The 23232-nt window shown below is 32.0% G+C and overlaps 6 protein-coding genes across 11 annotated transcripts; 4 read left to right on the plus strand and 2 right to left on the minus strand.

Annotated features, from left to right (window-relative positions):
• Positions 1 to 143: 143 nt before the first annotated feature.
• On the plus strand, positions 144 to 7180 carry LOC117603025 (proteasome activator complex subunit 4B). Its single transcript, XM_034321718.2, has 13 exons — positions 144 to 558; positions 791 to 931; positions 1019 to 1190; positions 1253 to 1651; positions 1727 to 1875; positions 1951 to 2273; positions 2355 to 3327; positions 3423 to 3693; positions 3769 to 4152; positions 4239 to 4805; positions 4883 to 6448; positions 6529 to 6756; positions 6827 to 7180. The coding sequence occupies exons 1-13, from the start codon at positions 341 to 343 to the stop codon at positions 6965 to 6967; spliced, it is 5532 nt and encodes a 1843-aa protein (XP_034177609.2). The 5' UTR covers positions 144 to 340; the 3' UTR covers positions 6968 to 7180.
• A 167-nt stretch (positions 7181 to 7347) lies between these two features.
• LOC117603034 (dnaJ homolog subfamily C member 17) lies at positions 7348 to 8929 on the plus strand. The gene is made up of 7 exons (XM_034321736.2): positions 7348 to 7561; positions 7677 to 7805; positions 7884 to 8051; positions 8136 to 8336; positions 8420 to 8500; positions 8580 to 8714; positions 8789 to 8929. The coding sequence occupies exons 1-7, from the start codon at positions 7493 to 7495 to the stop codon at positions 8900 to 8902; spliced, it is 897 nt and encodes a 298-aa protein (XP_034177627.2). The 5' UTR covers positions 7348 to 7492; the 3' UTR covers positions 8903 to 8929.
• On the minus strand, positions 8578 to 11179 carry SerRS (Seryl-tRNA synthetase). Its single transcript, XM_034321726.2, has 5 exons — positions 10541 to 11179; positions 10190 to 10474; positions 9894 to 10115; positions 9546 to 9802; positions 8578 to 9452 (listed from the first exon to the last, which is right to left on the minus strand). Exons 1-5 carry the CDS (start codon positions 11000 to 11002, stop codon positions 9197 to 9199), a joined length of 1482 nt encoding a protein of 493 aa, XP_034177617.1. The 5' UTR covers positions 11003 to 11179; the 3' UTR covers positions 8578 to 9196.
• A 390-nt stretch (positions 11180 to 11569) lies between these two features.
• On the plus strand, positions 11570 to 13827 carry LOC117603030 (SAP30-binding protein). Of its 5 annotated transcripts, none has more exons than XR_004581115.2 (3): positions 11570 to 12184; positions 12357 to 12470; positions 12544 to 12685. XR_004581115.2 is itself a non-coding variant. In XM_034321729.2 (3 exons), the coding sequence occupies exon 3, from the start codon at positions 12530 to 12532 to the stop codon at positions 13520 to 13522; it is 993 nt and encodes a 330-aa protein (XP_034177620.1). In that variant the 5' UTR covers positions 11578 to 12032; positions 12128 to 12184; positions 12357 to 12529; the 3' UTR covers positions 13523 to 13827. The 5 variants fall into 5 exon arrangements, 3 of the variants coding, with proteins under 3 accessions (XP_034177620.1, XP_034177619.1, XP_034177618.1); XR_004581114.2 differs by having other exon boundaries at positions 11578 to 12032; XM_034321729.2 differs by having other exon boundaries at positions 11578 to 12032; positions 12128 to 12184; positions 12357 to 13827.
• A 228-nt stretch (positions 13828 to 14055) lies between these two features.
• Lst8 (MTOR associated protein, LST8) lies at positions 14056 to 16445 on the plus strand. Its single transcript, XM_034321730.2, has 7 exons — positions 14056 to 15069; positions 15140 to 15292; positions 15383 to 15444; positions 15528 to 15678; positions 15812 to 16014; positions 16098 to 16240; positions 16314 to 16445. Exons 1-7 carry the CDS (start codon positions 14944 to 14946, stop codon positions 16436 to 16438), a joined length of 963 nt encoding a protein of 320 aa, XP_034177621.1. The 5' UTR covers positions 14056 to 14943; the 3' UTR covers positions 16439 to 16445.
• Gga (ADP-ribosylation factor-binding protein Gga) lies at positions 16224 to 20271 on the minus strand. Of its 2 annotated transcripts, none has more exons than XM_034321722.2 (11): positions 19840 to 20271; positions 19538 to 19698; positions 19168 to 19401; positions 18874 to 19047; positions 18595 to 18814; positions 18178 to 18522; positions 17945 to 18080; positions 17480 to 17844; positions 17222 to 17388; positions 17033 to 17143; positions 16224 to 16358 (listed from the first exon to the last, which is right to left on the minus strand). In XM_034321722.2, exons 1-11 carry the CDS (start codon positions 19874 to 19876, stop codon positions 16305 to 16307), a joined length of 2004 nt encoding a protein of 667 aa, XP_034177613.1. In that variant the 5' UTR covers positions 19877 to 20271; the 3' UTR covers positions 16224 to 16304. The 2 variants fall into 2 exon arrangements, with proteins under 2 accessions (XP_034177613.1, XP_034177612.1); XM_034321721.2 differs by lacking the exon at positions 16224 to 16358 and adding an exon at positions 16444 to 16947 and having other exon boundaries at positions 19840 to 20269.
• Between the last annotated feature and the right edge of the window lie 2961 nt (positions 20272 to 23232).

A 23232-nucleotide genomic window follows, 5' to 3' on the forward strand; every position in this document is an offset into this window, starting at 1 on the left:
AAAGAATAAACAGAAGATGTTAAATTTAATTATTGTACATACCATTAACTTTACCTGCTACAATTATTATATCGATACAAGACTTTTTTTTATAAATATATAGCAATAAAAATAAGTAAGTAGTAACTTTTTGTTTCATCTTTATAAAATTGGTATGTCAAATATGGCTTCGTGAAATGCCAAACATGACTTAATAAAAACGAAGAAGCAGAATAAGCAAGTTGTTGTTGATTCAATAACATACATTGTCATACATGATTTTGCATTGTACTGTGCGCTCTTTCGTAGCATACATTTACTTGTATCCGCTGTGCTTTTGATAATAAATCATTAAGTAACCATGGACGAAGTTCAAGATCTTTTCCACATTTGTAATTATAAAAATTCAGAAAGTATTCACTTTCAAAAGTTTATATACAATAAATTGCTGCCGTATGTAGAAGATTTAGAAACAGAATCAGAAACTTTATTAGCCGAGATTAAAGCAAATTTAGGACGAGCTGTTATGTGTCATGAAGTATGGCCAGGTTGTTACGTATGGGTTAATAAGTTATGGCAGTGAGTACATATCTTTATATTACTTAATTATTATTAAAAAACAGATCTTTAACAAATGAGTGATACTGTTGTTTTGCAAAGATTGATTCTTTGAAATATTCTGTGTAAAAAAGTATTTGGTTACAGTGTAAAAAAAATCAATAATTTATGAGGTATTTTGAATTAAAACACTTCTTATAAAAAATCATATTATCCTGTATATCATTAACTTGAATTTCTATGTTTGTTATAGTTACATAAAGTTATATGGATTAAAATTTAGTAAAGAAGATCACATCTTGTTCATAAAATTACTGTTTGAATTGGTTACAGTACCAGAAATACCATCAGTTTCTACTTTAAAATGTCTTAATACATTAATTTTATTATTAGTGTAAGTATAATTCAACTTCTATATATAAATTTATATAATTATATTTAAAATTGTGAAAGCTAAGTTTATTATTTTTAATATTTGTAGGAGAAAGAAATTAATATCTCCCAGTGAATTAGAACTTCCATGGCAACCACTTTATAAAATAAGTCTTCACATGATGGAAACAGGAGAAAGTCGTCCAGAAATGTATTGCTTCAGCTCTGTTCATAAGGTTGCAATAATAGCTCTTATAGATTGTGCAAAGGTTTATTTCCCTGTAAGTAAATACTTTTCTTCAAATAAATTAATGAAGGATCTAAAATTAATTGTCTATGATAGTTAAGTGCAACACAGGAAATATTAGATGAGTTAAGGCCAACTCTATGCCCTCTTGATGTTTCAACAATGTCTAAAAGTTTGCAAATACTACAATGGTTTTTACCAGTACAATTACCACCTAAATACCACTCAATGGGATATCAGTTGTGGTTTGATGAATTTATGACATTATGGGAAGTTTATCATAATATCCCAGAATGGGAAACTAAAATAATGGATTTAATGGCATCATTAGCTAGTTGTAACATTGGATATATTGAGTGGGAGCCATATATTCCACTGATGTTCACTAGATTTATGCAAGGCTTAAAGTTACCAGTATCGTATAATAAATTACAGAAATATAAATATTATGAAATAGACGCAACTTCTATAGCAAAATGGATAGTAGCAGTTTTGGTAAGATTTTATAATGAATGAAAAATGTACTCGAAAGAATTGATCATTATTTTGTTTGTCTACTAATATTTTTAGGGGAATAATTCAAGTGCTCAGATGTATCTCGAAAAGTTCTTGAAAACTATAGAAACATATTTTCATCCTGCAAATAATGGTTGTTGGTTAGGAACATTAAAAGAAATTCTTTTAAAACTTTCATTTTATTTTATTACACGTTTAAACAGGTAAAATCAATGCAATTTCTAGAATGTATTTTTAAGATCTTTTTAAGTATTAAATGTATGTTACTTATATTGTAGAGAGCGATACGCAAAACTAACGTGGGAGACACCTGTTCCTGAAAAATACAAATTAATTGACAGTGATATTGATGCATTTGTCAAAAGTATATTGCCAGTAACAATGACAGCTATGTTTAACAAGTTAAGTATTAACGAGGCTTTTCAAGCGTTGCAATACCTTGCTAGTATGAGGCCCAGTTTGGTTATTCCACATGTTTTGGATAGAATATCTTCTACACTAGACTCCCCTACAACAGAATCATATAAGATGATTGCTACATTGATTTGTATGGAAGCTATAGCTAGACCAATGGCAGAAGGCTCTCAAAATGTAAACAAAGGTGTGAATTATATTTCCATTATATTATATTACCTAATATAATCTTTGCAAATTCTTATCAATTTTCTTTTTCTTGTTTTAGATTATACGTACTTAGAAGGACCAACACACATATTGCCATTGCTTTCTTTATTATTACCTAATATTGATCCAAATGATCCAGAAAAGTGTTTTCTTACTTTTCGTCTTATTTTAGTTTATGCTTCTTTTATACCTATTGTGGATTCCTCTAAGGCGACCACAATAACAGACGAAGAAGAAACACTCAGTTATGAGGTAGCCTCTGGATTTGAAGATTTTATTTTGCAGTTTCTTGACAAAATATTCTCTTTTATAGACTACAGTTCTTTAGAATCAGTTAGACTGGAAAATTCATCTGGTAGTAAAAAAAGTAAATTAGAGAAAGTCACAGAAAATGTACTTTACGATGTGTGCGTGGTTTTATTAATGCAGATTAAGGATACAATATTTGAACGTGCTTTATATAAATTACGTGAATTTATCACTGAGCGTATACTTGAAATTAACGTTGCTGGACAGCTGGCTGGTGGCTTATGTCGAGTATTCGCTCGAGTTAATGGCAAAGAAACTTTGCGCGTATTGTTACCTGTACTTTCAGAAACTATTTTAAGTATTACAAGAGAAAATAAAGATATTATTAAAGAAGACAATTTGGACGAACGTCTTTTACACGCAATGTTGCTGTTATCTGCAACTGTTAATACAACAGGGAACAATTTACTACCATATATAGATACACTGATGGCCGTTCTTGATCATGTACTAATTTTAAAATCAAAGGACGGAAGAGATTTAGCTTGTATGTTGTTAAATACTATTCTTCGCTCATTATCTACCATGACGCCGTATCATTTCGAATCTACCGATAGAATTCGATACTGGGGACAAATTTTGGACATTAATAGTTTAAGTGTTAAGTGGTATGTTCCTGGCAAAGAAGAAATGACTGTAATAAATCGAATATTCTTAAAATATTTATTGCCTGAAGTAAATAAATTAGAGGAATACTGTAATGATTGCAGCAAATTAACAAGGTAAGTTTTTAGAAACTTTCATGATGTTCTATAAATTTATTAAAGATAGGCAAAATGAAATTATGATCAAACAATAAATAAATATACAATTTTAGAGAAGAATTACTGATCAGTTTAAATATCGTGTGCAACATTATCCAAGGCTGTGATTCTGTTTTACCTGTATGGAAAGAAGAACCATTGAGTTTGGTGAAGTCATCTTCAAAGTGGCTACCTTTTATACCAACGCTTGGCATAAAGGAAGAAATATTAATGCCAGATAATAGTAATGTAAAACGTTATATTGCAACGCTCATGAATAAATTACAAAGTGTAATACTTAAGAATCCAGAGGGTATTACGAAATGTTTACGTGTTTTGATAAAGGTATTTATTTTAATATAACATTTTAGGTAACAAATTAATAAATAAAGTTATACAAATTAAGAATTTTTATTTTAGATTTGGGCTAGCCTGTTATTTGGAACAGGTTCTTTGTTTAATATGACTAGGTCAAGGTACAAAGATCTTAAAAGTACATGTAGAGTAATGGAGGATAAGTTAGTAAAAAAAAAGGGAGTGATAGGGGCTTGCGTATTGTTGCGTGCAGAAACTCAGCATGTAACACGTTCATATCTACAAATTGTTAATTTAACAGAAACTCATAAGCAAATAATGTTACAACTTTTTACACTGGCCACTAGTAGGTACGCTAGTGTACAATGGCAAGCTCAATACATTCTTTCTCGTGCTTTTCAATATTTCTCATTTTCCTGGAAAATTATTACTCCAAAATTGCTTGATATATTAGGAGAGGATCCGGAAACAGATAAGGATGCGTATAAGGTAACAACAGTAATAACAATGTCAATGATGATAACTAATTTTTACCGATAACATTCATTAATACTTTATTCTTTTCTTTTTAATAGGGTGTTTTACACATTTTACTTATTTCACAAGAAACCCCTATCTTAATGAAACACGATTGGAATACATTGAGAGCTTCATGGTCGGCACTGGTGCTTTCTAAACCATCTGAAGAATTATCTATAATACGCTTAAAGAAAGACTTAGTAACATTTATAAACAATCAGTTTTCAACGGTTGCTATTACATATGAAATGCCGAATACATGTTTGCAAATTGCACCTGATTTATGGAAAACTTATCCACGACCTAATTTATCTCAACCTACCGAGGTTGAAATCATAGAAGGTTTAAAAATAATGCAAACGTTCAATGAATCTAATGTGGCGTCTTACAAAGGTTTAGTAACGGATCTGTTAAGTGCTCTTGTGGAAACAAATTTGCATTGGAGGCATCGTTTAATGGCATTAAATTTTATTCGACATTTGGTTCATCCAGAACAAATATATCCACCGGATGTAGTCCGTTACTTTGTCGGAACATTAATACACGATTCGTTAAGCGAAAGAAATATTGCTTTTCGAGTAGTTACATGCATGTTGCAACAACAAAAAAGAAAACATCCAAAGGTAAAGCACTTTAGTAAAAACGTTTATTTTGCAAATGACTTTGATATAACTTAAAAAACAAATTTTTGAATTTTAAGATAACTATTGAACTACCAGTGTCGTCGAAAAAGGATGAATCACAAAAAAATCAATCTAAGAAGTTTATATTAGGACAAAGACCAGATAATGTTTGGCTTCAGTATAATTATGAAACTCGTCCTTTGACTACAGAACAATGGGATGAACCTAGGTTTATTCATCAGCCCTATATTGGGTATTATACGTGGCCAAAAGAAATACAAGTATATGCACCATCGAACAAACAACCGTGCTTAGATCCAGATTTACGACAATTAACGGATCACGAGAAAGAAATCAATTTCTTTTTTAACGATCCAGAAAATATTAAAAAACTCATCAAATTCTACAGCCTTGAAACGAAAAAAGACAAAGACAAATTTAATGTTCACAAGTACCTTCTTTTCAAAGGTCTTTTTCGTAATCATGGAACAGTGTTTTTAAAACACTTTCTACCACATTTACAAGAATTAGTGGTAGATAAGCAAGAAAGTAGTCAAAGATGTGCAGCGGAAATTATCGCTGGAATTATTAAAGGTTCAAAACATTGGCCGTTTAGTATGGTTTGTGAAATGTGGGATTCTCTGTTACCAATTATAAGGCTTGCTTTAATTAATTTGACTCCGGAAACTATTATGGATTGGGTTTTATGCTTTTCGAAAGCGCAGCAATGTAGAGATCCGAACAGACAACATTGGTTATTGGAATGTTTGATGGAAGAAGCTTGTTTCGGCCAATCGGAGTCGTCTTTCATCGAATGTGGACGTCTCTATACTTTACAAGCGGTTCTTATCAAACAGCCGTGGCGTGTTTTGGAATTATTACAACGATTATTAAAGCACATAGAAGATAGATTATTAGCAAATCCGTTTGAAAATGTGAGAGAAAGATTAAGTTCTGTTCTAGTAACAGTATTTAGTGCAAGGTTGAGGTCTTTAAATGCTTTAAGCAATCAATTACCACAAATACAAGATTTCTTAGATAAAATAATTCCAAAATTACAACTTCTTCTTAACGATGATGTAATGAAATCAAATAAGGAAGTAGAGACTTTATCCGTACAAATAGCTACCGTTAAATTGAACGAGTATTCGAACAAGTCAAAAATAAGTGAAGAAGAAAAGCAAAGCACAATTCGATTACTTAAAACAGTTTGTAATTGGATTACAAATATGGATTTTTCCCGGTTTTATCTGCCACCGGAGTTTTACCAAATATTTCCAATTATATATCAACTAGAAAATTGTGCGACAGATGAAGAACTAAGAAAATCATGCAAATTTGCTTTAGCGGTATATGCTCAGATATTTACCTTACCACGTGATATACCGATAGTTTTGGAAGCAATAGAAAAAATGTCGAAACATACATCTTGGTGGACAAGATCTGCTTGCTTAGAACTTCTTCAAGCATGGGTATTTTATAATATGGGTACATTGTTAAGTAATTCAACATGGATTAATTGTATCAAAGACATTGTTCTACATTTGTTGGAAGATGAACGAGTAGAAGTTCGAAAAACTGCTGGTAAAGTCCTTAGTGGACTGTTGCATTGTACATTTATACCAGAACAAGAATGTCTGTTGGTAAGTGTTTAATAGTGAAATATTTTTAAAATTCTTTATAAAATTAAAGACCATCGATATAATATTTTATGTGTTTTTAGAATGAATTTAAAAAGAAAGCAAAAACAAAATTATGCAAAAAAGAACATTTGGGTTCTAATAAAGAAGGTACAAAAAATAATGTTAAAACTGATGCCATACGTATCCGCCATGCAGCTGTAATAGGAATGTGTGCATTCATTCAAGCTCACCCATATGACATACCTAAATATATACCTCCAATTTTTGAACATCTTAGTCCTCATATGGCTGACCCACAACCTATACCGGTTAGTATATAACAAATTTGAAATAACTATGGTTCATAAAATTAATGTACAAAATATTATTAAATTACAGATGACAATTAAAAAAACTCTTGATGATTTTAAAAGAACTCATGATGGTTGGAGACGTATGAAAGAACATACACAGCATTTTACAGAAGAGCAATTAAATGTGTTACAAGATTTGATGATGCCACCCTCCCATTATGTTTAACAGCTTTTTACGCGGTGAAAATATTTGTAACAATAATAATGATAACAAGAAACTAACAACTGGACACATAATTATTGATATTGTACTGTGAAGATATACCTCTGAAATATTTTTATTATTTAAAACAATATAAAATGAATGATTTCTTTTTAAACGGAAATACAAAAACCAAAGAGGTTTTATATTATAAATTATTTAATGGAGAGAATATCTTTACTATTAAATTGGTTGAAGGATGTGTAATAAATAAAAAAAAATTTTATATGTAAATATATTTATATACTATACAAAAATGATAAACACTTCATTAGTATTCAAACACTTCATATAATGCTTTTTAATTGATACCGCCACTAGTTCAAATAGGTCGATAAGTTGTCAAATAGTTTTACCGTTTTTGTATAGATGGCCAAATAAATAGAGCTCTCCGGGCATGAGATAAAGAAATTAACCTTTTTGAGAAAATAACGTCTAAGAATTTCTTTTTGGCTTTTACTTCTTTAAAATAAATTATATTGATTAAAAATGGATTCGTGGATGGAAACAGATTTATATGAATTAATCGGTGCATCAAATAAAGCTTCGACACATGAGGTATAGAATATTTACATTGGATCAATTAAAGTATTACACAATACAGGTTAACGAGAAAAATGTGTATGTAATAAAAATATTTGCATTATTTCTCTAATTTAAAACGTTATTTCAGATCAAAAAAGCATACCGTAAAAAGGCTTTATCTTGTCATCCTGACAAAAATCCAAATAATCCAAAAGCAGCTGAATTATTTCATGAATTGTCACGGGCATTGGAAATTCTTACCGACACATCTGCTCGGGTAAATAGAACTAAATACTTGTCGCTTTTTGCTTTATTGCCATTCATTTTTATTAATGTGTTATTTTTTTAACATAAGGCAGCATATGACAAGGTTATTAATGCCAAATATCAAGCAAGATTACGCGTTAAGGAGCTTGATGCAAAACGTAAAAAATTAAAGGAAGACTTGGAAGCACGAGAAGATGCTTACAAAAGATCTTTAAATTCAGATTACAATATTAAAAATGATAAAGCTAAATTACAGGTTATACCTTACATCATGGAATTTTACCACTATCATTATTTTTTTAAACTATCATTGTAATTGCAAGAGTTTTGCATGTTGTAGGCTGAAATAGAACGCCTACAGAAAGAAGGATCAAAACAAGTAGAGGAAGAGATAGCGCTCATGAAAAAACAAATTGCGGAACGAGCGAAAGGATTTTGCAAAGAGTGTGAGGTCAATGGTTCCTACAAAATAAAAATAAAATGGAAGACCGATCAAAACGATGGATACAGTTACGATACGCTGTACCGAATTTTATCAAAGGCACGAAATTCAGTCATCGTGATGACGAATTACAATAATTCATATTCAGTTCTATTTATTTATAAATATATGTTTATTTTCAGTACGGAGATATAGCAGCTCTTGTTATTTCCTCTACTAAAAAAGGGAGAGCATTAGTAGAGTATCAAAACAAAAACGATGCAGTAAGTATTAGTTTTCATGTTATTAAAAATGCACCATTTTTAAATACGACGAAATTGTTACTTTTTTCTTTTTAACCAGGAAATGGCTTTAAATATGGAAATTGGATTGGTACAGAATCCATTGAAACTTCAGAAGTTATGGGATACATCGGAACAAACAAATTTCTCACCCAAACGAACAGTTAATAATATCGCTAATCTCACGAAGAGCGAGGTATGTCCGAAACAATGTAACTTTTCATACTACTTTTTAAATTAGATTGTTAACATATGAATATCGCATAATAGGTAAATCAAAGTATGTCTGATGCGGAATTCGAGCATACCGTATTAAATAATTTAAGAAGAGCCGAAGAAAAGAAAAGGTCGTTCGTTAAATCGAACTTGGGCGAAGGTACTTGATTATAATCAATGTTTTATTTCTCTCCAAGCTTTATTTATTGCGCCATCGTGAATACACCTTTAGATATTCGAATGTCTAAAATGTGTAATTGTACAAACAGAAGATAGAAAGTATTAAAGTACATGTATTGTATCTGTGACATCAGATCAAGCAATAAATTACGAATCTATGTTTTTTACAGTCAATAAAAACAATATTATAATGACATTATAAATGTCAAATATGAGAAGCATTTATTTCATTTGACGATTCGTTTGCTGTAGAATGTATGTTGATTTTATAATCCAACTTTGTTAATGAGGAATAATATCCTTTTGTTTCTTTTGTTTTTTCATTTCTGTCTCATCGATTGGAGCTGGTTTGACAAACGGAATATCATTTTTATACTCTGTTGGCATGAATTGTGTAAGAACATCTGGTATTTTGATACCGGTATCGGTTTGATGTACTTCTAAGATCGCGCATATAACACGAGTGACTGCACACATTGTGGCATTTAACATGTGAACATAATCCGTACTGGCATTCATTTTCTTGGTTTGACCGTATCTACAAAATGTTAAAATAATAGTATTTTATCCTAACAGCGGGAATAAATTAAAATTAAAATCTCAAACTGAGATTGATTATATAATTTCTTACCTGACTAATAAACGTCTGGCTTGATAATCTAAGCAATTGCTGCACGACACAAGTTCACGAAAAGCCCCTGATCCTGGGAACCATGCTTCCAAGTCTAATTTCTTTGAAGCAGCATTGTTCAACGCACCTGATACGATGTTCACGATACGATAAGGAATTTCCAAAGCTTTGTAGAATTCTTCTGCATTTGAAATCATTTCTTCCATCATCTGCCAAGATTTATTATCGAACGGCGATGTCAAACAAAATTGCTCTACCTATGATTCATACGTGTTTGTAATTAATCTATGCATAAATTCACGTTACATTCTTTAAAATAATCGAAAATGTAGAGTTATATAGAATTACTTTTTCAAATTGATGAACTCTAAAAATGCCTCTAGTATCACGTCCATGAGATCCAACTTCTTGCCTAAAACATGTAGATAATCCTGCGTATCTAATTGGCAGTGCATTTTCAGGAATCCACTCGTTTCTATGAAATGCAGCTATCGGCTGTTCCGACGTAGCTATTAAATATTTCTCTTCAATTTCTTTATCGTCACTTTGTTCACTGCCTTTACCAATTACCTAATTTAACAAAACCATTGAATAAAGGCATTTAACACTGACACATTTATATATTATAATTATCAATTTTATACCTTATATAATTCTTCATCAAATTGAGATAGCTGTGCTACTTCCTGCATAACATCTTTACGCATAAAGAAAGGTGTGTAAAGTGGTTTGTAACCTTTTGTAAACAGTCGCTGAAGAGCAAATTGTATCAGTGCATGTTGTAAGAAAACTGCTGGACCTATCAGAAAATAACCACGTCCACCAGAAATATTGGTGCCGCGTTCTCCATCTATACCATCAATCATATGTATTAAGTCAACATGAGAATATTTTTTCTTTTGTGTGCAATCTCCATAAGTTTTCTCAACCTGGAATCAATAGAGATAAACCTATATAATTTGAACACAAAAAGGCCATTGTACTTTCTTATATACCTTATTCTCTTCTTCATCATTGCTAATTGGTACAGACTCATGTAAAATATTTCCTATTTCTTTGAGAGCAAGATTCCTCTCTAACTCGGTTGAGATTAAATTTTTATCGTTTGTTCGAATAACATCGTCGATAAAGCTCCGAATAGTTTTGATTTGTGGAACTGTTAATGATTTTAAATCGCTAGCAACTAAATTTTCCAAATTTTCAAAAACATCTTTTGAGACGTTATCATCGCCATTCACTGCCTCCTTCTTTTTCATTTTTTCTCCAATTTCTTTACTGCATACATTTTTTAACTTATTTAAATTATCAGCTTTGTGTCGCAGCTGCCGCCAGCTTTTATCTTTCTCAATCACCGTATCTACTAAACTAACTTCCTTGAAACGATTCTTTTGATTTTCTCGTATTTTATCTGGATCGAAACCTTTGTCTTTTCGGAAAAGATCTAAGTCTAATACCATGATTAAAACAACGTGAAAATCACGAAACAATTTTTTTAAAGTTACGTCAAAGTACACGTGGATTTCTCGGCTTCACTCGGCTTCTTAAAGATCAGTAAAACAGTAGATGTATCCTCCAACTCATCGCTTATGTTCGCTTACTATTGAGTGGCTGTTACCTATACTACTTACGAGTGACGTATGTATGTATACATTGAGGTCACGAGAGTCCATAACTAAGCGTGTAGGTTGGAAGATGGTGGGGGAACGCAGCGATGGTGGGGGAAAGCGATCCGCCAATCGCTTTCCACTTCCGCTGGAAGTATCGCCAATCAGAGCGACAATGCGCAGAAAAGAACGAAAACTGGTTTTTTCGCAGTTATGGACTCTCGTGACATCAAGTATACATACGTCCGCGCGCGCAACCACAAAATTTTCAATTATCATGTTTATAAATTAAACATTTTATTTGTTTATTTAAGGCAAGAGATTATATACAATTAAACACGAAAAGTCTATATGTATATATACATGTATAAAAATATATATACCTGTATGTATATACATACGTTAAATGTAGCATAAATATACAATACAGGACTCTTTTTTGAGGTGATTTAATTCGACTGTTGATCAACAGAGTGCACAATTGTAATACGACATGCGATTAACGTAACTTCACGACACAACTGACATTTTCATTCAATGTATGAAGTCAAGAGGCTATCAATAGCAAACAAAAGAATAGTAAAAAGAAATCGACAAAACATAAAAAAAGGAATGCAAGTTACATTCAAGATTTAATAATTTTTTTTTAAACATTTCAATAGTAACACACATATACATTCCATTACTGTGGCGCACGCGTATTAGCGTAATTTTCCTAAAAGATTCAGGAACTTAGAATACGCCACGAAACGCGTTAATAGCGTTCGACATTTTTGATTTAGAAATCAGTTATTGATCCATGAATATAATGTTGTAAGTTAATCGCAATGAACGGGAAATCAGGTATAGTGTAATCGAAAGGATTGCAGGTTCGAATAAACAGGTTAGTAGTGGTTGTGACGCAAAGTTTTGAACACTACCGACATAACCTACTATACTTGTCAGTTGGTCATAAATCTTGTAATATATCTTTTAAAGAAAAAGATTTGCTGTCGGCATAATTATTATGACAGTCTTAAGAGGATATCATAGAAAGTTAGTATTTTTGAGATTAAAAAGATATATACGTTCATAAACATAAATTGTTCACGAAAGTTAAATAAAGCGAGAAGAAGTTTGCGAAACGTATTTTTAACACATTCTAATTAAGAGTGTGCAGTTAGAATTAGTTGGTAAATTGTACATTTTTTAATTGTTATTATTTCAGATACGGTATAGTAAGACATTCCACAAACATTGGGACATAGTTAGCATTGATTTATACGGCACAATTAACATAAAAGCCGTACAACTAAAAGGCATACGACTCTACGCTAGACCGGTGAGTTCCAACACAAAATATTGCTTGGTAGTACGGCGGACACTCAAAGCCAACTAACCATGTCTGTACAAAGTGTTGCTCTGGCATCTCTCACGGCCACCTATACCGACTCGGAGGGCGAAGACGGGGTGGAAGACGACCTTCAGGAGAATTCGAACACTCCCCAGGGGGCCGCCCCGCATAATGCCCAAGTCGGTCAGCCCCAGGCTTTCACCAGTCCCAAATCTGGCAGATCAGCCTCAAATAGTCCCGTCGTTGCTCCCAGCGTCGGTGGCAAGTCTAGTAACGATTTGTCGAACGCGCCCACCTTAGTAACAGATGTAACATCTAAGGTGCAAAGATTGGTTTCATACTTTGATGACACAATAGTCTCCGATGAGGAGGGAGTGGTGCAAATACCGGTCGACGGACAACCTTTTGAAAACGGAAGGTCCTCCTCGATTACGGAACGCTCTCCCTCTTGTCAAGGAGAACAGTTAGTTTCAGATAATGAGGTTGATCCATATGGCGTCACTATACCACCCGAGCCACCGGGACAGTGTCCTGCAGAATTACAAGAGAAGATAACAAAACTTTTTAGGAAAATGGAGAGCGGCGGTTTGGACATGAACAAAGTTATACAACAAAGAAAGGATTTCAGAAATCCGTCTATTTATGAAAAACTTATTCAGTTTTGTAGCATCAACGAGCTGGGCACCAATTATCCACCAGATAGGTTTGATCCGTTTAAATGGGGTAAAGATTCTTATTACGAGGAACTGGCCAAGGTACAAAAAGCGGAAATGGATAAACTTGAAAAAGCTAGGAAGGAGAAGACAAAAATTGAAATTGTTTCTGGTACAGCTAAGCGACCAAATAGTTCTAGTACGAGTGAAGATGACGCTAAGAAAAGGAAAAGTAAATGGGATCAAGTGGCAACTGGAGCCACTGTTTCGGTAAAGCCTACCGTTTTATTGTCTCAGCCGACTCTTACCACGTTGACCTCTTCTGCGACTGGCACCAAAGCAACGGTAATATCTGCTTTTGGATCTTTACCAAAGAAAAGACTGTAACATACTTTGTATATCATTTGTAAATATTACTCCTTTCGGAAAAGCAACATTTCATTCTTCATTTAACGTTTTTTATCATATAAATATGTATACACTCATGCGCCAACATCTGATTGTATGTTCGTACGTACATGCTATACATTATACATCATTTGTAAACTCCGTTTATCATAATTATTGATCACTGAAATTACTGAACGTTCATTTGGTTTCTAATCTTACGTTTGTAACAAAGTATTGTAAAAATATGTTGCTAATATAATTACGAGAGTTATGTACCTACAACAACAGGATAAATCAGTAAATGCCAATTAAAGAGAGTATAGAAGGTTCAGTAAAAGAACGAACGATAATGGAATTCGTGAAATGGAAAAACAGGGTTTTAAAACAAGATCAGCCAACTATTATTATCTTGATTTCCTTCATGCTTTTTTACCACGTTAAATTCAAAACTTATATTCAACCTTTTATGTTTTTCCTTCGTTAATTATAGTTTTTCTGAGTTAATAATAGCTTTTGTTTTCGATAAATTGGAAAAACAGAAAATGAAAATAGTTGGTCGAACATGAAGGAAATTACTTCGGTTCTTTATGTAAGTATATATATATATATATTACATGGTATCGATAGATACATTGTACGCTCGCTGATGAACAATACGCTCGAGATATTTCTATAAATTAGTTGTAATGAACATTAAAATATTGTAATATAATGTATACTGTTGTAATATGTGCTGCCATTGCAAACATTTCGAAAAAAAATCAATCGGAATTCTTTCGGGTTTGATTATCGTTAAAACAAAACAAAAAGAGAAAAAAAAGTTAATATCATTTGTAATTGTAAATTTACAAAAAAATGTTGATATTTATCGATTCAGAATTAGGGCTTGTTTATTTCCTTTAAATTTAAATAAACGATCGCTAGAAATACTTTTATATAAAACATTTATTTTCTTAGCAAACAGTCAACCTGGAATCGCATGTTTGTAGAGATTGTATTGTAAAAATCCCGCCATAAAATATTTTTTAAATTCGACCTTAGCACCATCTATGCGAAAATGGTGGAAACTACTCAGCAACTTACCGACCGAGTTTCTTTTTCCCTGGGGTTCTTGAGTCCCATGGGAGAATTATCTTATTTCAGAATAGAGCAGATGGCGTTGGTTTTCTCGAAAATAAAGGCATGTCCAGTCTTGTTGGATCTGTAGTAGAAATTGTTTATTAGAATATAACCTTTTATGCAAAATAACTCGTTTGTAATTAACTTTACCTAAAAGATTTCAAGGATAAATGTATCAAGATTACAGCGACAAAAACGAGAGGGAACAAAATAAAAGGGTATAACGTGATAGACAAAAGCGAAAATTGCTATAAAAAAACGAAGAAACAAAATTAGTTTCTGAACATTAGGTTTCAACGATGACTGGGGACGGTACAAATAGTACCGAACAAGTTATCCTTGTAACAGGTGGCTATGATCATACTATTAAAATATGGCAACCTCATACAGGGGTTTGTCAACGTACTGCAGAGCACACAGATTCGGTATTATTTCAATATCCAATACTAGAATGTGTATCAACTGCTAAGATGTTTGAAACTTTTTTATTTTTAGCAAGTTAATGCTTTAGATATTACTCCAGACAAATACCGGATAGCTGCTGCTGGATATCAACACATAAGAATGTATGATCTAGTTTCAAACAATCCAAATCCAATTACCAATTATGAAGGAGTATCAAAGAACATTACAGGCTTGGGTTTTCAGGTGCTATTATAATTTATCCATCTACTATTTGCCATCAACTTTATGATCAAATTTATTATTATAATAAATGTTGCATCCTGTTATGTTTAGGAAGAGGGTAAATGGATGTATACTGGAGGTGAAGACTGTTCTGCCCGTATTTGGGATATGAGGTTAAAATAGATGATCAGAATTGAATTAACTAATTGGTGGTTAAATATGTTTATGTATTACAATAACCAGAGTAATATTTTAGGACGAATAGTTTCCAATGTCAAAGGATATTTCAAGTATCAGCTCCTGTAAATTGTGTATGTTTACACCCTAATCAAGCTGAACTTATTGTGGGTGATCAAAGCGGCGTAATACACTTATGGGATCTACGGTCGGATCATAATGAACAGCTGGTAGAAAATTTATAATAAAAAGTAAACTTATCAAATGCAGCTAAAATATTTAGTTTCATCTATAATGGTAACACAGCGAATAATTCAGTTTCAATCTCAATTGAACTTACATGGATAATTGATTTTTCAACAGATACCAGACGCTGAAGTATCCGTGCAAGACATTGCGATCGATCAAGATGGTACATATATGGCAGCAGTGAGTAACAAAGGCCATTGTTACATATGGACCCTCACTGGTGGTGTCGGTGAGGAACCTACGCGTCTTAATCCTCGTCGTAAGCTTTCAGCGCATAAACGTTATGCGCTTCGATGCAAATTTAGTCCTGACTCCACGTAAGCAAAACGTAATCAATTTTGTCAAACGAATATTATTATACGAATCATTGTCTAAAAGTTGTATAATATCTTTTGTGCAGGCTCTTGGTAACCACGTCGGCTGATCAGACCGCGCGAGTTTGGAAAACTACAGATTTTTCTGAAATACAGGTGCTTCAGCATGAAGCGAAGCGATGGGTCTGGGATGCTGCATTCAGTGCAGATTCTCAATATATATTTACTGGTAATAATAACGTACTTTCTTTAATCTCGCGTTATTCCACTTATAGTTTATTTAAATGCTTTTTTTAATTTAGCCTCTTCCGATGGCGTAGCAAGACTGTGGAATGTATCGACAGGAACTGTGGAACGAGAATATCAAGGTCATCAAAAAGCAGTTACTGCTCTTGCATTTCGCGATGAAGTACTTTCCGTTTCCTAGACGAATTGTACGTACATATATTTCAATTCAAGTGTAAAATATTGTTCTGTAAATATGATTTTTCTATTTTTTAAGTTATTTTTATTTCAATTTTATTACGTGTTCTCTTCTATACTATTAAGTTTAAGTTCCAGTCTCAAAATAGTTCCACACATTTTCAAGCGTGTGTGTAGATCGGATAGTATATTTATAAATATTCACATAACGTTATTTTTGTCGTTAAACATGTCTATATATATGAAATCATTCAAAAGTATGATGTTATGAACAAAAACAAAAATAATTTTATCTATCGACATGTACGTTCACTCATTTGATTGTATTCCATTTTTTAACTACTAAACTGCGATATTTGTTTTCTTATTTATTTACTTCTTTTTTTTTTCTTTAAGTACCTACTCGATGACAAAAGCATTTTAAAAGAAAGGCAATTTTTCTACTTCTCCCATTTCTGTAAAGGTTTCATCGTCCATTGTGTAACTTAACATGAACTTTAACGATACCGTTTCCTGCCAAAGACAATTTGACACTGAATTTATATTAAATCAAAGAATCGGATAAAGTTTAAAATTTAAAACAGAAGTATTATTTTACCTTATTAGGATTAGCAATTAGCATAATCTGAGTAATTGCTGATGGAGGAAGAAATGGATTATGACCGGGCAATTCAGTTCCAGATGGTGGTTGAAGTCTACATTTACATCTCTATAAATTAAAATGTACAGAATGTAAGGTTAAAAATAAACCACAGAACAATAATTATAATACATAATTCCAACTTACTTTTGGCACCACTGCTTGAAATAAATAATTACTAAGTGGTTTAGAATTTTTGCTCATTGTTGTAATTACTATTACAAATACGTCTGGTCTTGGATTATCTTGAGCAAAATGAAGCACGACTGATATACCGTTCTTTTCTTCGATTACGGTCATAGGTGGATTAATACCTATTGAAATAATAATAAAACGTACAGTTAGTGTAAATAGATTGTATTCTTGAAATTTTAATAAAATCATAAATAAAAGAGTAACGATTACCTGGTTTGATATCTTGAAGATTAATATTAATGTCTGCTAATGATTTGATCTCAGGTTCTGTTGTACTGACTGTATTTTCTGTTGTCGACGATGCCGAAACTCTGTTCCACGCGATTAATCGATTATTGGATGCGTTTGTATTAATTTTTTCGTTCACGTCAGAATCAATGACATTTGGAGAATTTTCAACATCATGAGATAATAGATTATTGAGCGATTCCAAATGAATATTAGACGTTTTGTTATTTTTTACATTTGTAGATTCCAATAAATCAGACGAACGCGAAGAACTGCCGCGTGAAAAAGTTATCGAATCGTGTTTTGTTGAAGGTTCAGCATTTGATGTGCGAGCTGCAGTTTGCATACTACAGAAAACAAAGAAAAACGAAATATAGTAATATCATAAACAGGAAAACTGTTACATGTGATTAGAAATTTATTATGTCTAACAAGCGTTTCACCAACCTTCCTGAATTTGAACGTACGTTTAACGCCGTGCCCGATAAACTTTGTTTAAGCAAAGATTCTCCCAATTCGTTCAATTCTTCTAATGCCCTAGCTTTACTGTCTATTTTCTTTTCAGGGATGTTGATCGATTCGTCTGAAAATGAAACGAAATCATTTACCGCCTTGTTCTATACGATCAGATTTGCTGGAAACAATAACGTGGAAATAATAAAAATCTTACACTTACAAACCTTTCTTACTCGTGACCAAAACGTTGACTGGCTGCATAATCGAATCGGTCATTAATAAGTTTGGATTAGAAACCGATGAGATTTCTGGGTTTTCAGATTTTCCTAGTGAACTGAAGATATCTCCTAAGACTTCCATATCTGATTGATTATTTATTCTGGTAGCATCGCAATTTGTATTCGTACCACCGCTTTCATGAGAAATATTGTCTATTGGAGAAGATAAATCTAATAAGTACGGACTGATGTTGGTATCTGTCTTAAATTTGACGCATTCACCGCGAACAATAATTGCAGCATATTTCTCAAATACTTGTTCTAATTCGTCACTTGCGGCAAGCACATCACCTAAAACAGATTATTCTCCTATATTTGATGAGTTACGTCGTGTATTTGATGAGTTTGTTTAAAAGTATTTACCTAACATCCCTTCGTTATCATGGGTTTCGTTTGCTAATCTTAGTACAATTGGTTTTAATCGTTCGCAAGCTTGATGCAATTCTTTCATTAATTCAAGATCTTCTTTACTAGTCTCATTGTAATTGTACGAGTCTAACATTTCTGATAATAACTTTGCATTATTGTGAACAGATTCTAATTCCATTATTCTACGTGAATTTAGTTGCACCCTTCTTTCATCCTATAAAGTAGTAATTTATTCCACAAAGTTCTTCATTGTATCAAATATTCTTCACTCACCTCTTTTACCATAGTTTTAATTAATCTGTTTGCAGCCTGTAAATCATCAGGATTTTTACTTTGAAGTAATTTTTGCAGTAGTTTAGATTTTTCTTCGTCGTCGAATATTGTACTCTTAGCTTTCGATATTTTTAACGCATCTTCTTGACCGTTTGCTGACAATATCGTATCATCCTAAAGGAGTATAATATTACTTTGGATGTTTTAATTACAATAGAAATATATGTGAAAATATGTTTAACTATGTGTTGAAATCGGCAGAACGAATTTCAATTAAATGTATGCAGAACTGACCTCAATAACACCCTGTTTTTTTAACATTTCATAAGCTTCTTTAATTTTTATTTCTCGAGGGTATTCTTTTGTCCATACGTGTAACAACTGTAATACTTTCTGACGTACCAAAACTGGTGTCTTACCACCTAGATACTTTGGTGAAACCAGACGAATCATTTCGTTTAAAAAACGAAATTTACCAATTTCAGCGTGAAAAGATGGCCCGCATCTTTTCATACATGTATCCAATAACTGTTACATAGAAAATAATTTTTTAACATTATAAATTATGGATTTATTCTTTATACTAGATAATAAAGTACTTGGAAAGTATTATACTTTTAAACTCAACATTAAATATCTATTAAAAACTTGATAAAAAACTTACACTAAGGGCTTGAAGAGCTTCAAACTCATTAGACGACTGGATGTGCAGTGCTAGCAATTTAGCACCAATTTGAATGCCTTCTGGTTCTTTAGTAACCATCACACAGAATGCTTCAGTCGCCGCTATATCGGGTTTCTGATTTTGCGGATTTGTTACCCTTTCTATGTAAAAGAAAAAGAAAGGAAAAAACAGTAACATATTGTTTGATTGATGTTCACAAATATTAATGAACTAGAGCTTAATGGATATGTTGTGCTGGTTTTATTTTATGATTATGACAAATACATGAAATCTTAACTTACGTATCAAAGCTTCGAGACTTGTTGTTACAACGTCCATTTTTATAGATTCGATAAATTTTTCAAATTCACACGTTGTAGGTTATATCTGTCTATTTGACAGCTAACGCGAAAGAAGCTTAAAAGATATCATTTCGATCGCTTTTTGCGCGATCTCGAATTTCTTCAGAATCATGCATGACTTATCTTAATTGTATATCTCAATATTTACAATTTATAATCTATTTACATCACTGTTTCTGTATGCTATATGTATATAATTACATTAAGTCATTTAGGTTTTTTTGTATTGTCTTTAAAATATTTCCGGATACAATAACTATTTGCAACGTAATTTACAGTTGATACATATATTTCATGGTTCTTTAAAAACTGAAAAACTGTCCAATAAATGTTGAATGATTTTAATATTTAGAAAGAAAATGTTTTTGACTATATATACTGATATATACAGAATTCTGTATGAATACCGCAGTTCACCAGAGTCCATAACTGCGAAAAGACCAGTTTTCGTTCTCCGCGCATCTCCAGTACGCATCTTCGCCCTGATTGGCGATATTCCCAAACGAAGTGGAAAGCGATTAGCAGAGAGCTCGCTGCGTTCCCCCACCATCTTCCAACCTGCGCGTCGCAGTTATGGACTCTGGTGAACTGCGGTATATATATGTATGTATGAAATACATACACCCAGCCACACAGCTCAAACGATTGTGGCGCAGGATTTCGATTTTTGTTAAAAAATTGCTTCTGATTTGTTTTATAATATTTAATAGTTGAATATCTTAATTGTACATTATTAATAAAACAAAAAAAGATAATAGAGAAATAGATAACGTAAATAAATATCTAGTAAGAATAAGAGGAGATTGGGATACGGGGAAAATATATAAATAAAAGCGTTTCTTCTTTAATTGCAATAGCTAGTACTGGTTCAATGATGAGAGTTGTACCGGTATAAATATTTGTGGCCCAAAAAGGGCCGCTTGATGCCTTTGAAGGTTGTTTTAGTCCTGAAAAGGGCCGTTTAATAGAATAGTAAATCACGCATGTACCGATTTCCTGCAAATGGTTTTACACAGTATTTACAGATACTGTCAATTCTAGATTTTCAGAAACGTTTGACGCAATGCGAAAAGATTTTGAACCATTTCCTGGAAAATGACTACTTTCTACAGTGGCAGTTTTGCGCATGCTCCGATTAAAACGACGGAAACCAACCAGGCCCTTCTCATCCATATATCCGAAGCGGTAAAAAGATTTAAAAAGGTAATTGTATTATAAAGAAAAGTGCACAAGAACAACAATTAAATGTTTTTCATTTACAATTACAAAGAATGTACAAGTTTATAAACAAATGAAGTGAAATGCGAAGAGAAGTAGAAACTTGATGCGATATCGTAAAGCGTTCTGTGAATGTGTATGTGTGTACATCTGAAAATGTCTTGTAAAAAAGTCGCCAAGTAGGAAATTGATGAATTATTTTTACGTTTATTTCCATTGATGTAATCAGCCAGATTGGTCTACTAATTCGCAACAAAATATCCCTTCATATCGTTGTATTTATTCATAGCGTTACATGAATCGCGATTATAAATATATAACTATAAAAGAATATAACGTGTTAATACGAATGGAATTATTGCTTTAAATTTTGACTTAAGGGAATCTTGTTCGCTTTACAGAACGAAAAAGATAATAATAAATGTTTAATGTTTCGATGGATTAAGGTTTTCGATCAAAATAGAAAAGAAAAACGTTTTAATATGCACCTGCTGAATTTACGAAGTACGTTTCAATTGAAATAACAAATTAATTATGATTTTACAACTTATAAAGGCTCAGTCGCATTCAATCATGAAACAAAACGCATCGTTTATTATAGATTCGTAGATTTGACTTACAATGTAGGAACATGATAAATCTCAAGTTTGATAAATTAAATATGATTTGATATCTAACAGGCCAGCTTTTTAAGTTACTATCGGTTTAATAATTCAAGTTTCGATATGGGAAACGCCCAATCAACAAATACAGCTCGAAAGTTAACCACTCGTCTCAGCACACGATAAACATGACGGCGTTAGCATAATTCTCACTTTCATCACTTACAATTAGTTAATTAGTTAATGTTAGCATACACACATATCACAGTATACTTCAAGGAGTTTACACGGAAAAGAGTAATGTTACACTTTTACTGGTTTATCAAAAACTAGATTATGCCATATGTAAAATAATGTTCAAAACGAAAGCTCCACGATTAAAATGCGTGATCAGTTCATTTATTGTTACTTTTTCTAAGTAACATTTTTCAATTTTCTAACTGAACATAAAGTTAGAGCTACTATGATTTCTTCCTAAACACCGTATAAAAACGTACTTTTAACAAAATTGCTTCGTTTTGTCTATTAATTTTGTGATATATCAAAACTGAACTTGATAATACATATACAACATGTATATATATATATATATCTTATAAGATATTTATAAACATAAAATACAAATGTACGCAAAAATATTTTTTGTTGCGTATTTAAATATTTCTACGAAAAAATTATATTATCGTTATGACCAGTGATTCTCGATGATTAAAATATAAATTAAGCCTATTATGCGTTCAATAACTGTAAAGTATATTTATGCTATGACAAATATAAATACAAATGTATTATTGTCCAAGAAACACTGGTTTACAATTCACTAATTACCATGTTTCATTGCAATAAATAAATTCACTTTATTACCATCTCATGATTCTATTTTGATAAAAAGAAAAGAAAAGAATGCCCATAATGAAGAATAAAAAAAATGTATCATTATTTTCAAACTGTTCAAAAATTACAACAATACGAACCGTTTTTACATTTTTACGTTAATATTTTAACGCATGTATATATATATAATTATTCATTTATTTATTTTTATAAAGTAATAAATAGCATCGCCGTGTGGAATATACAATATTAAATACTGTCTATCGTTAGAATATTCAATAGTTATTCATATACCCATTGTATTAGACTTTTGTATCTGAGAACTGTGTATAAAAATACATCTCATTCGTTGTAGAAATCATTCATTGTTATGTCGTAATAATACACTGAATTTGTTACAGATACAATTTAATTGTTCCATATACAATAGAATTAAAATGAAACGGTTGTAAAAAACAATCGTGTCTTATAAGTTTTCTCCTTTTGTGTAAAGTTTTAATTAAAATATGTAACAATTTCTGGTAGTTCTCAGATATAAAGTCATCTTTCATTATTAAAAGTTCTCAACTGATCGTACATCAATGATGTACTCGTTATAGATTCTCAATAAAGCGAACAAGTTTCTCGGAACCATATTCGTGTAACTATAATATGAAACAAAAATCTGTCTTGGTTTAAC

Source organism: Osmia lignaria, chromosome 12 (assembly GCF_051020975.1).
Source record: "Osmia lignaria lignaria isolate PbOS001 chromosome 12, iyOsmLign1, whole genome shotgun sequence".
Lineage (NCBI taxonomy): Eukaryota > Metazoa > Arthropoda > Insecta > Hymenoptera > Megachilidae > Osmia > Osmia lignaria.